Raw genomic sequence first — 13,306 nt, 5'->3', positions numbered from 1 at the left:
GAATATTAAAAACAAAAATTATGTGGTCAAAAAGAATTGTGTGCTCAAAAATATAAAAACCTTATTTTAACTAAAATTATAAATAAATATACAAACATTTTTCCTCCTTGGGTCTCATTTAGCCCTGTAATAAACAAATCTTGGTTGGTATAAGTGACTGTTATACAGAGAGTAGGGAAGTTAAAGTCAGAGCCAATTTGAGTTGTTTTGATTCACTTTGTGCTCTGGAATTGATGTTCACCATGCCTTTTATGCAAAAAGCTCTCTCTGGTTTTACTGTTCCACAATTAAGCAAAACATTTGCTTCTTGCATTCAACAAGCAGAATGGAGAAGCAATGATGTAGGGCTTGGATGATTACTGTACATATGTAGGCTATATTCAAGTCAATGGCAAAATTCCCTATTGACTTTAATGGGTCTAAACATTTGGTCTTGTGTCTTGATGCTGCTACAGTTGCATGGAGAAAAATATACAAAAATTTCAATATAGAGGTCATTGGATGGTTGAAGTTCAAAGATGAAGCCAGTTGGACCAGTTCACAAGATGAAACCTGTTTATTTGCTCCAGAGTTGCTTACAGTTATGCTGCTGTTTTGTGTTCTTGACAAGTGTGTGTTAATGAAGTACAAAAGGAATGATGTAACACAGCAAGGGTCCTACAGTTGAGGCATAGGAATATTAACCTTGCCAAGCAGTTTCTCTCTTTAGTAGTAGTATATGCTCGTTTTCTCCTTACGATTGAGGAGTCCAGAACTATGCAATGCCTGTGTCCTGTCAAGTACCCTCTAGGTGAGGCCAACTTGGTACTTTGACAAGCAACCTAATGTCTTGTCACACAAGGCAACTGTGAGAGGCCTAGTCTCTTAGAGGACAACATTCAGGATGGACAATTCACATTGCTACAATGCTGTGGAGAAGCTTGTCCTTAGTGACTTTTGGAAGGAGCTCCTTGACCATGTCCATTACTCACCTATGGATTCACCATCCAGTTTCCAGTGGAAAGCATGGCATATCACAACAATCTGCCAACAGGGCAATTGGATGTCTCAGCAGAGGTTAAAATGGCAACTGAACAATCCTCCACCCCTTGGAGATTGTAGCTTCAGCTTTGTGTCAAAACATTAATGTGGCGAAGTTCTGCAAATAGAGAGAACCTCATCATGTAGGGCCGTCAATCCAGCACCTCTCCCCAGCATTGAATTCACTAAAAAGTGACAAAAATTTGTCAGGTGTGAGATTTATCAACACCTGCATTTCTTTGTCTTGGGAAAAAGAAGGACTGTTGAGACTTCTTTTCTTATCATTTGCATGGGAGCAGGGTCCATCATATGCACGATCTTGACCAAGACTTGCTGTGGTAACAAATTAGGTTAAGTGCAGATACTCATGTTATTACACTTTGAAGAAAAAAGTCACTTTTAAGGTCTGAATTAAACTAATCCAATAGAGAGTATTTGGATACAAGATGTGGAATGAATTGGTGCCATTTGGAATGCTGGGAGTACTAACTGACATTGTACTTCAGAGTGTGGGAAGTTTACCCTAAAAACAATGCCTTTTGTTTTGGCAATATATAAAGCACAGGGAAAGGCATTGATATTGAAGGAAACTATTTCAGCAGAGGTGCCAAATTTCAACCTCCAGTACGACAAAGATATAATCGAGCTAGAGACTCTGCAAATATCTTTCTCGTCCAAGAGCACATACTTGGCAGCCAGCATTCCTTTCTCTAACAGAGTGTGAATTCATGATAAAGAAAGGACAGGCTTTTTTAAAAAAAATAAGGTGAACAGATTTTTCCACCAATATGAAACTGGAGCTTTGAAAACTTGGTCTGAATTCTAAAAAAATTGAAGTTTGGGGGTGTGATGCTGCCCAAATTTGAATACCAGCCCTTATAAGTTCCAAAACGTTCGGATAAGTACTATATTTCAGTTAAGTGTGCCTCCTCTGAGCTTTCTGCTTCCCACTGGAAGCAGAAGTGTTGAAATACCACAAGCATGGTAATAATCTACTAATATTTTGCACTTCTGTTGTACTTTCCATCCAAAGAGCCTCAACCCCCTCTCCCCCCCCCCCCCGAGCACCCTTGTCCTCAGTTGATAGATGGGGAAATTGCAAGCCATTTAACTTCCCCATGGCTCACCAAAGGCCACAAAGGAAAGCTGTGACAGAACACGTGACTCCTATTGGTTCGAGCATGGTAACAGATCACATTCCCTGTTCCCACAGTATTTACAGCTCAAATGAAAGTAGGCACCATCAGAAATCTCACATGGAGAAAGCCTGTCCTTGGATATTATAAACTCACCGGTAGAGACCTAAGAGTTTCAAAATAGGTGTTGAAACTTTGGTTTCTTTACAAAACCTTAAATGCAAATCCGGGGAGCTTTTAGAAGAAGTGATTGGAAAATGTATTTAAAGACTTAAGCGTGAATATTTTTGCCTCAGGAACTTAACGTTACCTAACTAAGTGGCTTGATTGACACGTGATGAGTATTCATAGCTCCCATGGATTTCAAAGGGCAGAGTTTCTGCCCAGGACTGCAGGCTTGGGTCCTTGCTTTGCAAATATAGGATTATAAAGGATGCTTTAACCTCAAGAATGATTACATAATCAAATGTATGCAGCATTGTTCAAGGGCTATTAGCCAGGGAAGGTGTCCCTAGCCTCTGTTTGCCAGAGGCTGGGAATGGGCCACAGGGGATGGTTCACTTGGTGATTACCTGTTCTGCTCATTCCCTCTGAAGCACCTGGCATTGGCCTTTGTTAGAAGACAGGCTATTGGGCTAGATGGACCATTGGTCTGACCCCATATAGCTCTTCTTATGTTGTTCTAGCCATAAGTTTAGCGTAAGTAGTTAGCACATAGCCGAAGGTACCATTCAAGGCAAAGTGGGGCTCCTCCACCCGCACAAGGTCACAGCCTGAGCCCAAACATCTACACAGCAATTTTTAGCCCTGCAGTCCAAGCCAGCTGACCCAGGCCAGTTGCAGGTTTTTTATACCTGTGTAGACATACCCTGTGTGTCTTACGTTGAAATCACTACCATGGACTCTGTCCATACCAGAACAGAGTTACATAACACATGGTCTGATCCTCAGTCCATTACAGTCAATAAGAGTTGAGACTACTCATCACCTTGAAGGAACCGACCCATCACGAGCTAACTGCGATCACAGCTTCTCTTCATAGCTCTGCCAATGGACCTCACTCCAAAGTCACACCACCGTAGGACTGTTTATATATTGCAGGCCCAAGACTAAAACAATCATGACAATTTTAGATGTGGATATTTGTCTAAAAAGGAGGAAGATCCAAATCCTCAAAGGTTTTTAGGCACCTAAATAGCATTTATTCCAATGGAAGCTTGTCACCTAAACACATTTATGATTAGACCCAACGCATGTGAACATCAGACTTATGTCCATTTGTAACCTAAGCAAAGGGACTCCAGAGGAGAAAAGCTAATGCTTTTACAAAGCTGCAAACAATAGTCCAGGCTCATTAATATTTTATTGTTATATTCAACTATTCCACACTACAGTATGTAATTTTTGGCTTTTAGTGAGACAACATTAAGTCAAATGACTTGTTCCACAAATGAATACATTTTCTATAGTTCAAAGCCAAAAGTCAAATGAAGCTGGCACAAGGTCATTTAAGTTACACTCCACTGTACCAGCCATGCCCCTTTTGCTGCCGGGGACACATGCATGACACCTCTATGGAGCCCCAGCCAATAAAAAAAAAATCTCTATGAGGAAGGTACCTCTACCACCTATCCTTCCTCAGGGTTCCTCCTGAAGAGAGGACAGCAGCTTTAAGTCAGCTTATGGCTGGCAATCCATAGAAATCTCATGGGCTGAGGCTGCAGAATGGATGCGCTGCATCAAACATTGCCCTGGTTGTAGAACCAGCCTGGCCACTGGTGCAAACTATTTGGCTAGCTCTGCTCCCCTACACACTCCCAGTGATAGGAAGATATTCTCTGCTGTCATGAACTCTCTTCCCCCAACAGATTTTCCATGTCAGGAGCACTTTGCCAGGGCTTGAGCAAATCTTGGGGAACTTGCCCATAGTTTTAGTGGATTGCATCAAGTATTAGTGAAGTTTTGAAAGAGTAATATAGAATTGGATCCTGCTTCCACTGAAATCAATGGGAGTTTTGCCATGCCTTTTAGAAGGGAAAGATCAAGTCCATGAAAATCCCATGGGGAATCAAAATCTGATTTGGAACTGGGCTGCTATGGCTTGTCTTGGGTTATTATTCTGCTTCTGTTCTGGCTGGTGTCTGTACGCATATAAACACACTTGTGCTAGGTCTAGCTGCTAAATAAAAGCACATAGGGAGCTGCTTGTTATGTTCACTCTTCCTCTTCCCTTTTTGTGAGGCTTTCAATCTTGTGCCCCCAGCAGAGACTGGGCAGCATCCCTGCAAGGCTGCTAAAAAGCTTAGCTGGTTTGTTCACGGGTGCATGAAAGAGGGGAAGGAAATGGGGAATGTTATTAATATGCCCCCTGGGCATCTCTGAGGGCCTAACAACTGCTACAGCCTGGATTTTCTCAGTTACACATGGATTTTACACAAATGTTAAATTCTGTATCCTACTAATTAAGTCCGCTTTTTCAGAAAGGCTCATTTCTTTCAAACAGCTCATTTGCTATCCTCATTAAAGAGCCTGTGGCCCTAATTATTTGTACTCATCTCACCTTGGAACCGATGGTGAGCTATTAGACACACCCTCCAAACATTGGATGAGTCTTTATTTTCTAGAAAATAGAGAATGTACAGTAACGTGAGCAATGTTACATGGGTACTGCACACCAGTAGTGGGGACAGGGGTTTTCCCCTCTCCTTTCTTCTGACCGATTCAGAGGATTCAGTTCTTAGCTGGTTTTAAAATACTCTTCCTGAAGGAGCTGCTAAACATTAAGGCCTAGATTTTAAGACATCTTTAGGCATTGCTGCACTCAGCATTGCAGCCTCTGATTTAGGAATCTAAAGCTCATTTTCAAGAGAGATTTAGGGTACTTCAGAGTCTAAATATTATCAAATGTGGATGGAATTTAAACTCCCAAAAAATAAGTCAGATGCTGCAACACTGAGTGATGATTAACACCTTTAAAAATCTTGGCCTAAAAAAACCTATCATGGCTTTTCAGGCAGCAGTTCCCAATCTCCAAAACTGCTACTAATTTCATTTATCTCAGTACTCTTTTTTTTAAAAGAAAAGTACAGACCCTTGCACTTTATTGTGTGGTGGGCCAAGGACTGAAGAGGGGGAGGGTGTGGAGATTCTACACTTGTGCCTGTGACTGAACAGAAGAGAATGGGACACTAAAGAGGTGTGGTGGTGGTGATGGTGATGAAGGGGAGGGTCTATAATAAGAATAAGGACAAGAGAAACTATTCAGAGTATCTGTAACTGGACTGACAGAGTTAAAGAATTTGTAGCCAGGGTCAGGTGTGGTGAGAATGTCCTGGGAGTGTGGCCGGAAACAGCCCTTAAAATATTGACTGTAGTGGCTAAATAGTCTCAGAACAGCTCCACTGAACTCCTAATTTTGAATGAAACAATACCTACATTCTTGGCACTTCAGACCCTCTCCCTATTTACTTCCTATAAAAAAAGGGACTCTCAAATTCCTTCTGCAGGAAGAATATTTCTGAAGTGCCTGAACCATAAGGTAAGCCAGATCTGGCCCCAAAGTCTAGATAGAACCCAAACACACAAGCTCTTCACCCACACATTCTTCACAGTGAGCTACTGGCTGAAGTTTCATAGCAATTTGTGTTTGGTCTCATTCAAGGCTGTTTTAGTCAGGATGAGGGAAAGGCAAAAATATTGTCCCCCGCCCCCTCTTCACATGACAGTTGACAAAATATGACAACATCAGTGCCTTAACAGTCTAGGTCTAAGAGAAAGAAAGGCATGGGTGTGGGCAGAACTCCCAATCCTCCTGCACTGAGGTCAGACTGTGTTGACAACTTTATGATTCAGTACACAGAAATACTTGTTAGTAGAGACAAACAAGCGTCTACAGTAAGATGAATGTTTTCCTTTGCAACTAATGCAGTGCTATTAGTCATCCCACTCCAACAGGAGGAGGATTGCTCTCATTGGGGTACATACTGATTCAAGTCATGCAGATATGACAACTATGGACCAACTTTTAAATATGACCACAGATGGCAATGTGTCTCCAGTTTTCTTGGGTAGTACATTATGTAACACCATTGAGATCTACTGGAGCTACACAAAGAAGGAATGCCTTTTGGCTTTCCAGTTAAGAGTAGGGTCTGCATTAGCTGAACCGTGTAAAATAACTAACAAGGTTCCAACATGGAACTCTGAACTTTTGCTCATGTGATCCACAACCAGCAATTGTGAATACTGAGAAAGACAAGGAGTACTTTTTCCTTCCAGGTTAAGCGTAGAAAATATTTTGGTCAGATTTTCTGACAGTGTAGACATGCAATTGGTTGTACAGTTATTGTTCACACAAACAAACACTTGCATATGCAAATAACTAATGAAATCCTTTTGCATGCAGTGTCACTATAGTTTACATGTGCAGTCCTAGTAAATATGCATGTCACTCAGACCTTGTCAGTGCCAACTGGCAAAGTGTTTGCTGTTCTGTAACAGTACCCTGACAAACTCACTGCACACAACAAATTGCCGTCATAGTATTTATCTGTAAAGAATGTTGTATGAGATCTTAAATGAAAGCCAGGATCTTGCTGGTCGTTAATATTATTTTTAATCATCCATATATTTCACAAGTTATGACTAAATAAGTTATAGTTAGTATCAAGCATTACCACCCAACACAGGTGAAAAACTGGTGTTGCCAGACAAAGGGCTATATATGTATATATTCTCCAGTCTGTCTAGGTTCACATGTGGAGTAAGCATGGTGAGCCAAAACACTGCAAAGCCCCATTTACAAGCAATCAGTGGAGGGATAGGAAGTCAACAGGAAAAAAAGAGCCATGTCTAGAGATGCACTTCAAAAGTTTTTTGGATTTGTCCTGCAGTTATAAGGCAACACCCTGTTCTCCATCAGAGAGTAAAAAGGAACAGAGCTTTTTGCATCTGTGGATCCCAGCCACGGGAGTTGGGGATGCTGGGAGATTGTTTTAGGTGAGAAATGACTTCATATAAGGATTTTAGCCTGTTAAAGTTAAGTTTAGACTCCAAGGAGTTATACTTGTTATGTAACCATTTCTTTTCCTGTTATCCTTACTCAATCTCTCTTAAGTCTTAGTCTTTGATAAGAAGCATGACTGCTTCACTATAAATACATCTCTGTGTTGTGATGTTATAAAGGGACCTCAAATAGCTGGTTGGACAGTTGTAGGAGACCCACCATGCACAGCGAAAAAAAGGAAGATCACTTTGTGGATTTAGCTTAAAGCTCCTGACTGACTTAAATAAGCGATATAGCAATTTAAAGGTCTCACAATACTGCATTAAGACAGAGACCAAAAAAGTTGCAGGATTTTAAAAAGTTCCGGGTAATTTTATGGCTTATAACAGTGAGCCAAATTCTGCAGTATCAAATGAAACAAAGCTCTCATTCACTTCTATATCATTAGACATAGTCAGATATAAATAAAATCTCTGGCCCCAAGGCATATGCTGACTACTGCAGGGTTGCTGGTGATTTATTATGGAGTTTTTTTGTCACTTTCCGAAGCATTAGGTTGTCCATCCAGAATTCCAGACATGACAGACTAATGATCAGATCCACTATGGCAAATGCTTATGCTCCTATGTTCTCTCTAGCTCGCCCACTTTGGGCAGCACAGCTTTCATTTAGCTATGGACATCCCCTGCTTTAAAAGAAAAAACAAAAAAAGATCACCTCAAACAAAACTCTTCCGCTTCACTTTGAGCGCAGTTTTTATTTCCTTTTCCTGATCAAATTAGAGTTTGAATTCAGGGGCAGCAGCCCAGGTTTCTCTGTGCTCATTCAAATATTTCCAGTAAACTGCAAAACATCTTTGTTTTGAGTTAAAAAAATCTTTTCAAAATTTAAGCTAAACCACCGATCCTCCAAGCAGAAGGCTTTCCCCCTCACCTTGTTTTAATTTCCTTAGAGGAGGGGTCCCATAATACACTGGGCGAGACATCAGCAATAACTAAACCCAACAATGATTGAAGAAAAAAAGAAAAAATCAAATTTTCAAGGCCCTGTAACAAGCCCTAAAGAATTCCAGACTCCCATTCGTAGACTTGCTCAGACTGGCAGTGTGAGACTGCCGAGCCAAATTAATAGTTGACAGTAGCTCACCTTGTGCCCAGAAAAAGTGCCCTTCTCACAATTCAGGAAATTAAACGGCTGTCTAATCCAAAGACATTCGTGTGCCTTTGAACATATTCTATTATTCGGACAGATTGATGCAAGATAATTTTTTTGGTATTATGTAACTGCATTTCCCTTTAAGTGTGAACTAGCTGGGGCTTTTTTCCTTTTACTGTTGTGTTTGGTTCCAATTCAGGTGATAGGAGACAGACAACTTATCAGAACAATTACAGAAGATAAGGAGATAAATCATTGGGTCCGTGGATTCAGGGAGTTTTAGCCCTATTTTGACCCTTCAGATGCAACTGTGCAAAGACATGTGAACATGACACCACATCCCTGTAATGCAGAGCAGATACTCATGCAATGCTTGTCACACATTTAAATGAAGTCCAAAGTTGCTGATGATATCTTTCAGCAATGACAGCTCTGTATAAAGCTTTATCTTTTGGAAAGACTCTGACAAGTTTCTGCATCCAGAGTGCAAAATATCCCCTCTGTGATCCACAGCTGTGCAGCATCATTGTTCGTTCTCAAATCACATACGAAGAACTTCTGGGCAAAAGCAGCCTAGTGCAGAGATTGTCACTCATAGTATATACTCACACTGGGCAGATAGGGGAGATAAGTAGTCCCCTTGTTCTCCTGCATACGGTATCCACATCATGAGTTGCAGCATGAGGGAAGAGTAGCTAGAGCTGGCTGGAAAACAGATTTTCTGCCCCAGGAAAGGTTTCAAAACATCATCTCAAACTTTTTTTGGACTAGCCACCCCGAGTACAAATGCACCATACCTCAGGGGTAGATACTCAGGACTTGTACCATGCGACACTGCTGCGTGGGCAACCACAGCTGCACTATGATTTTCAGCATGCTATCTCAGAGGAGAGCTAATGCAAGTATGGCTACATGAGCTGGGAATCGCATCCTCAGCTTGTAGCGTAGATGCAGCCAAAGAGTGAGCTTCGTCTTCTGGCCTTCCCTAAGAAAGGCTCATTTCTGGGCATCAGAGGAAGTATTCTTGGATGATCAAAAGCTACCGCTAAATTTTTTGCCCCATATACTTCAGGTTTTGCTGTCATTGTGTGGTTTCTGCTAGGGATCGTTTCAGGCTGTGGGACTGCACCCCATGTGGAAGCAATGGCCCAATGACATTCTGGCAATAAGGGGCTTTTAAAAAAATTTATATATATATATATATATATATATATAAAAAAAGTGTGCTGTACAGTGAGTGGAACCAGTGTCACTAGACTAGCAATGCCAATGACAGTCATCTCAGCCAGGCAGCATTCCAACATGCATCAGGAGGGAATGAAAGATGGGGAGTTGATGACCACATGGAGGACAGACAGCAGCAGAGTTGGAGTGGGAGAGGAAGAGGATGAGGTTGGGAGGGAGAAGACAGCACAGATCAGTTAGATGTTCCGGGCTAGACTGTGACTGGTCTTTGGGAGGGTTTACAGAGGGCAAACCAAAAGAGCTGCCTCTCCCCAGGGGATTGGTGCAATGGCCTGTCACAGCCATAGTCCCGGAGCTCAGGAGAGCACAGTAATGTGCACCCATGGGGTCACATTGCACCAGCGGGAGCAGGTAGGGCAGTGAGAAAGCAGGGCTGGGTCCCAAGCTCAGAGGGAAAGGAGGTGCAGGGGTGGGGGGAAACAGGTTGCACAGTGCTTTTTGTGGAGAGATCCCTGCCATTGGTCTCAATGGTGCCACTGCTGCTCATCACTACTTCAAATAGAGGGAGCCATGTCAGTCTCACAGAGACAGATCCTCGTTTCCTGTATTAGAAGCCAGGAGAGGGATTTTTGGGGAGTTGTTCTCCGCAAGGAATCGCTCATGGAAGGTTTTAGCTGGGGATGGTAGGGGTGCCACCCATTTCTCCCACCTCAAGACCTGCCACCAAACCTGACAGATTCCAGGGTGGCTACAGCCATATGCACAGAGGCCCCGAGACACAGCACCCATGCTAGTCAGTGGGTGCTGCCCCCATCCAGCTCCTGGGGGGGGGAGGGGGGGAACCATGCTACCAGGGTTGTTGCCATTAAGTAGTGAGGTAAGAAGCTGTTATTGTAAAGAAATCCAAACTGTGCTATTTTGACAATGCAGAAACCTAGAGATGCATGTGATCTCACTTCAAGGAGGTGGTTTTCTTTCTTTCCCTAGTTATGCTGCCATGCAGGTGTAGAAAATAAAGCCAAAAAGTACCCAGTTCTTTGACAACATACACCATATATATCTTTTCTCTGGAGACTAACAGCTCTTAAATTCAGTTTTAAGTCAGGAATCACAGTGGGATGATGTTCAGTTGTTCTAACTCAAAGAAAAGAATGAAAGTGGCCTGGGACTTCACTTCCTGAGTAAGGGTGATAAAGTACTGAAAATTGCCCAGTCTCAAACAAACAAACAAACTCCACCCACCCAAAGGGTCTCTCTAAGGTAATCTAAGTCTCTAGTAGAGGCTGATGGTCAAAGCTGTGATATATATCAGTTTAGAATAGATAAGGACTAGTAATTGGTTTTGGCCAATTGAAGGTTTACTGAAGTAAACTCTCTCGATACACATTTTCCTGTCAAAAAGCTTTATATAGTTCAATTCTTGTATTAAAGTTCCCTATGGATTTTTTTCCATGTACTTAGTGCATAATGTTTTATATTACACATAACAATACACTTATTTTGTAACAGTCCTTCCTTCTGTGTCTGCTGTTTATGCACTGGATCCAGAGCCTATGTCAGTCAATTGATTGCCCCCACAACCCATCAACTTCAGTGTTCTTTGGATTAGGCCCAGAAAGGGATGGAAGTAGTCCAATACCATCACACTGAGAATTCACTTCTATAAGTCATAGAAGGGTAGTGGAAACCATTCTGAATCCTGATCACTACAGTGTGATCCTGCAAAATGCTGAGCATACTTTCCCTGAGCCAATACAGCACCCAAGAACCCCTACTTACAATTAAGCAGGAGTAGTTCTATTGAAATTAACGAGACTACTCACATGCTTAAAGTTAAGCATGTGCTCAGAGCTTGAAGGATCAAGCCCTGTTTGTATGCATACCACTCTAAGCCACCACTCCATCACAGGCTTCTTTCGGGGTAGCTCCATACAACCCCTTACGCTGGACACGGAGCAAATGTTACACACAAAATTGGGCAAAAAATGTAGAATTGAAATGTTCCACTATCTCCAGCTCCCTGGTGTATAAAAACCTCTCTCCTCCCACTTCTAGTACATGAGATTTTTTTTTTTAATCTGTAACTGTAGCCTTGGAGAAAAATAAGAAGATCTTTGCATGCATGTACAATGTGTGGACAATTAAGGAAGTGGCAATAAGGGGGAAAAGCGTTCCTCCTATAATCCAACTCTACGAAGGAAAGGAACAAGACCAAACCCATTTTTAAACGGATTTCCACTCTAGTGAGGAGAGTCAAATCTAAAATTAAACTCCCTCCTCATTGTAAAACAGCCCAAGGTGAAAGTTTCTAAAGAATCTCAACTTTCAGAAGATATCATTCCCAGCTTTCCCATCATGCATTTAGGCATCAAGTTTTGTCAGGCAAGCCTTCCACTGCTAGATAACTAGCTCAAAAAGAGATTTGGAAAGAGTAATTAATTGCACCCACCAGGGCTATTCCTCCATCTGCTTAGGAGATAAATGACTACATTGAATAGAAAACTGAATTCCTTCCAGAAGCTGGCTTCTTTCCATTGTGTGCAGGTAAGTTATCTGCCTTCAAGCTAGGGGAGTAACAAACTACACTCAGTTTTATTTATTGACCTGCACATTTATTTAAAAAAAAACAAAAACAAAAAACATACACACACTGCGCTGGGCACCAGGCCAGCACTGTGGGAGTGAAGGGTCAGACCCTGGAGAGAGAGAAGTTAGCTACCTTGTGCCTGAGTTGTGCTCCCAGTACTTTGAGCGAGCATTTTGGCAGTGGCCAAAGACGTTACGAGAGGTGAAGGAAAATGGGGGTTTTGTTACTAAAGATCTACCAAAATAGGCTACCTTTCTGATTGTCCTCTCTGAAGTACACCGATGGTAGAACGAGTCACAAGGTGGCTGAAAGCAAATCCTACAAAGTGACAGCAGATTAACTGTGTCCTTTAGAAAAACATTACCGTCTCCCCAGCCAAGAGAGTAAGTTAACACCTCCACTGGCATTAGCACAGGAAAGATCAAGGTGACACCACAGAGAGTCTGTGTTCAGGAAGAAATTGCACTGATCTGTTTAGAGGCTTTACTTAGCTAGAGCCACTGCGGGAGGCGGAAAGGCACATCAAACTTTAGAACATACTAGCCACTCCTAACCTTGCTAGGCGAGTGGGAGAGAATATACAAAGCAGAAGGTGCAAATAAAGTTACAACTCACCTTTTGAACTCCTGGGCTCAGATCCATTACAAGCCTGGTCCTTTCTTTCCCCCTTCCCTGTCGTCAAGGTGTCAGCTCTCTCGGTGCCCTACAGCAGGGTGCGACAGGCTGTACTCCTGGCAGCAGCCGGTGAACGACCTCTGTTTGTAAAGGGCTGTGGGCTAGAGTAGAGCTGGTTAACAAGGCTGCCGCTCAAGCCCTCTCCGCAGCCAGCCTGCCTGCGCGGGGCCTCTTTAATTGGAGGCTACAGCTCCCTCTAAAACGCTGTCAGCCAATCCGAGGCGGGGCTCCAACTTTTCCGTCCAATGCCGGAGTGAGACTCGATCCTCAGGTTCTTGCTCTCACTTTCACCCCTGCGGGGGCAGGGGGCGGAGTAGGCGGCACCCAGACCCAGCTGTTGAGAGTTTGCTGCACATCTGCCCCGCGCAATCGCAAGCAGGGAGGCTGGAGCCTGAATCACATCTCCCCCCCGTAGCCTTTTTCCTTTAAAGGAAGAAGGAGGGGGAAGGGGAGGAGGAAAGCAACGATCTTGGAAAACCAACTCATTCACGGAATCACAGCAAAAGGGAGTGTGGGTGTTTAAACAAGAGAATCCAGGGCACT

General features: G+C 42.7%; 1 protein-coding gene across 1 annotated transcript in view; it reads right to left on the bottom strand.

The window, feature by feature from the left end:
* The window catches only part of LMCD1 (LIM and cysteine rich domains 1), a 65,314-nt gene extending 52,366 nt beyond the window's left edge, over positions 1-12,948 (bottom strand). Inside the window, exon 1 of the mRNA XM_077822675.1 lies at positions 12,704-12,948. Within this exon, the coding sequence (XP_077678801.1) occupies positions 12,704-12,730 (27 nt within the window). The 5' untranslated portion in view covers positions 12,731-12,948. The remainder of the gene's footprint in view (positions 1-12,703) is intronic.
* Between the last annotated feature and the right edge of the window lie 358 nt (positions 12,949-13,306).

Source organism: Eretmochelys imbricata, chromosome 7 (genome assembly GCF_965152235.1).
Source record: "Eretmochelys imbricata isolate rEreImb1 chromosome 7, rEreImb1.hap1, whole genome shotgun sequence".
Lineage (NCBI taxonomy): Eukaryota > Metazoa > Chordata > Testudines > Cheloniidae > Eretmochelys > Eretmochelys imbricata.
The sequence above is the reverse complement of the archived record's forward strand: the minus strand, read 5'-3'. Positions and strand labels throughout refer to the sequence as shown.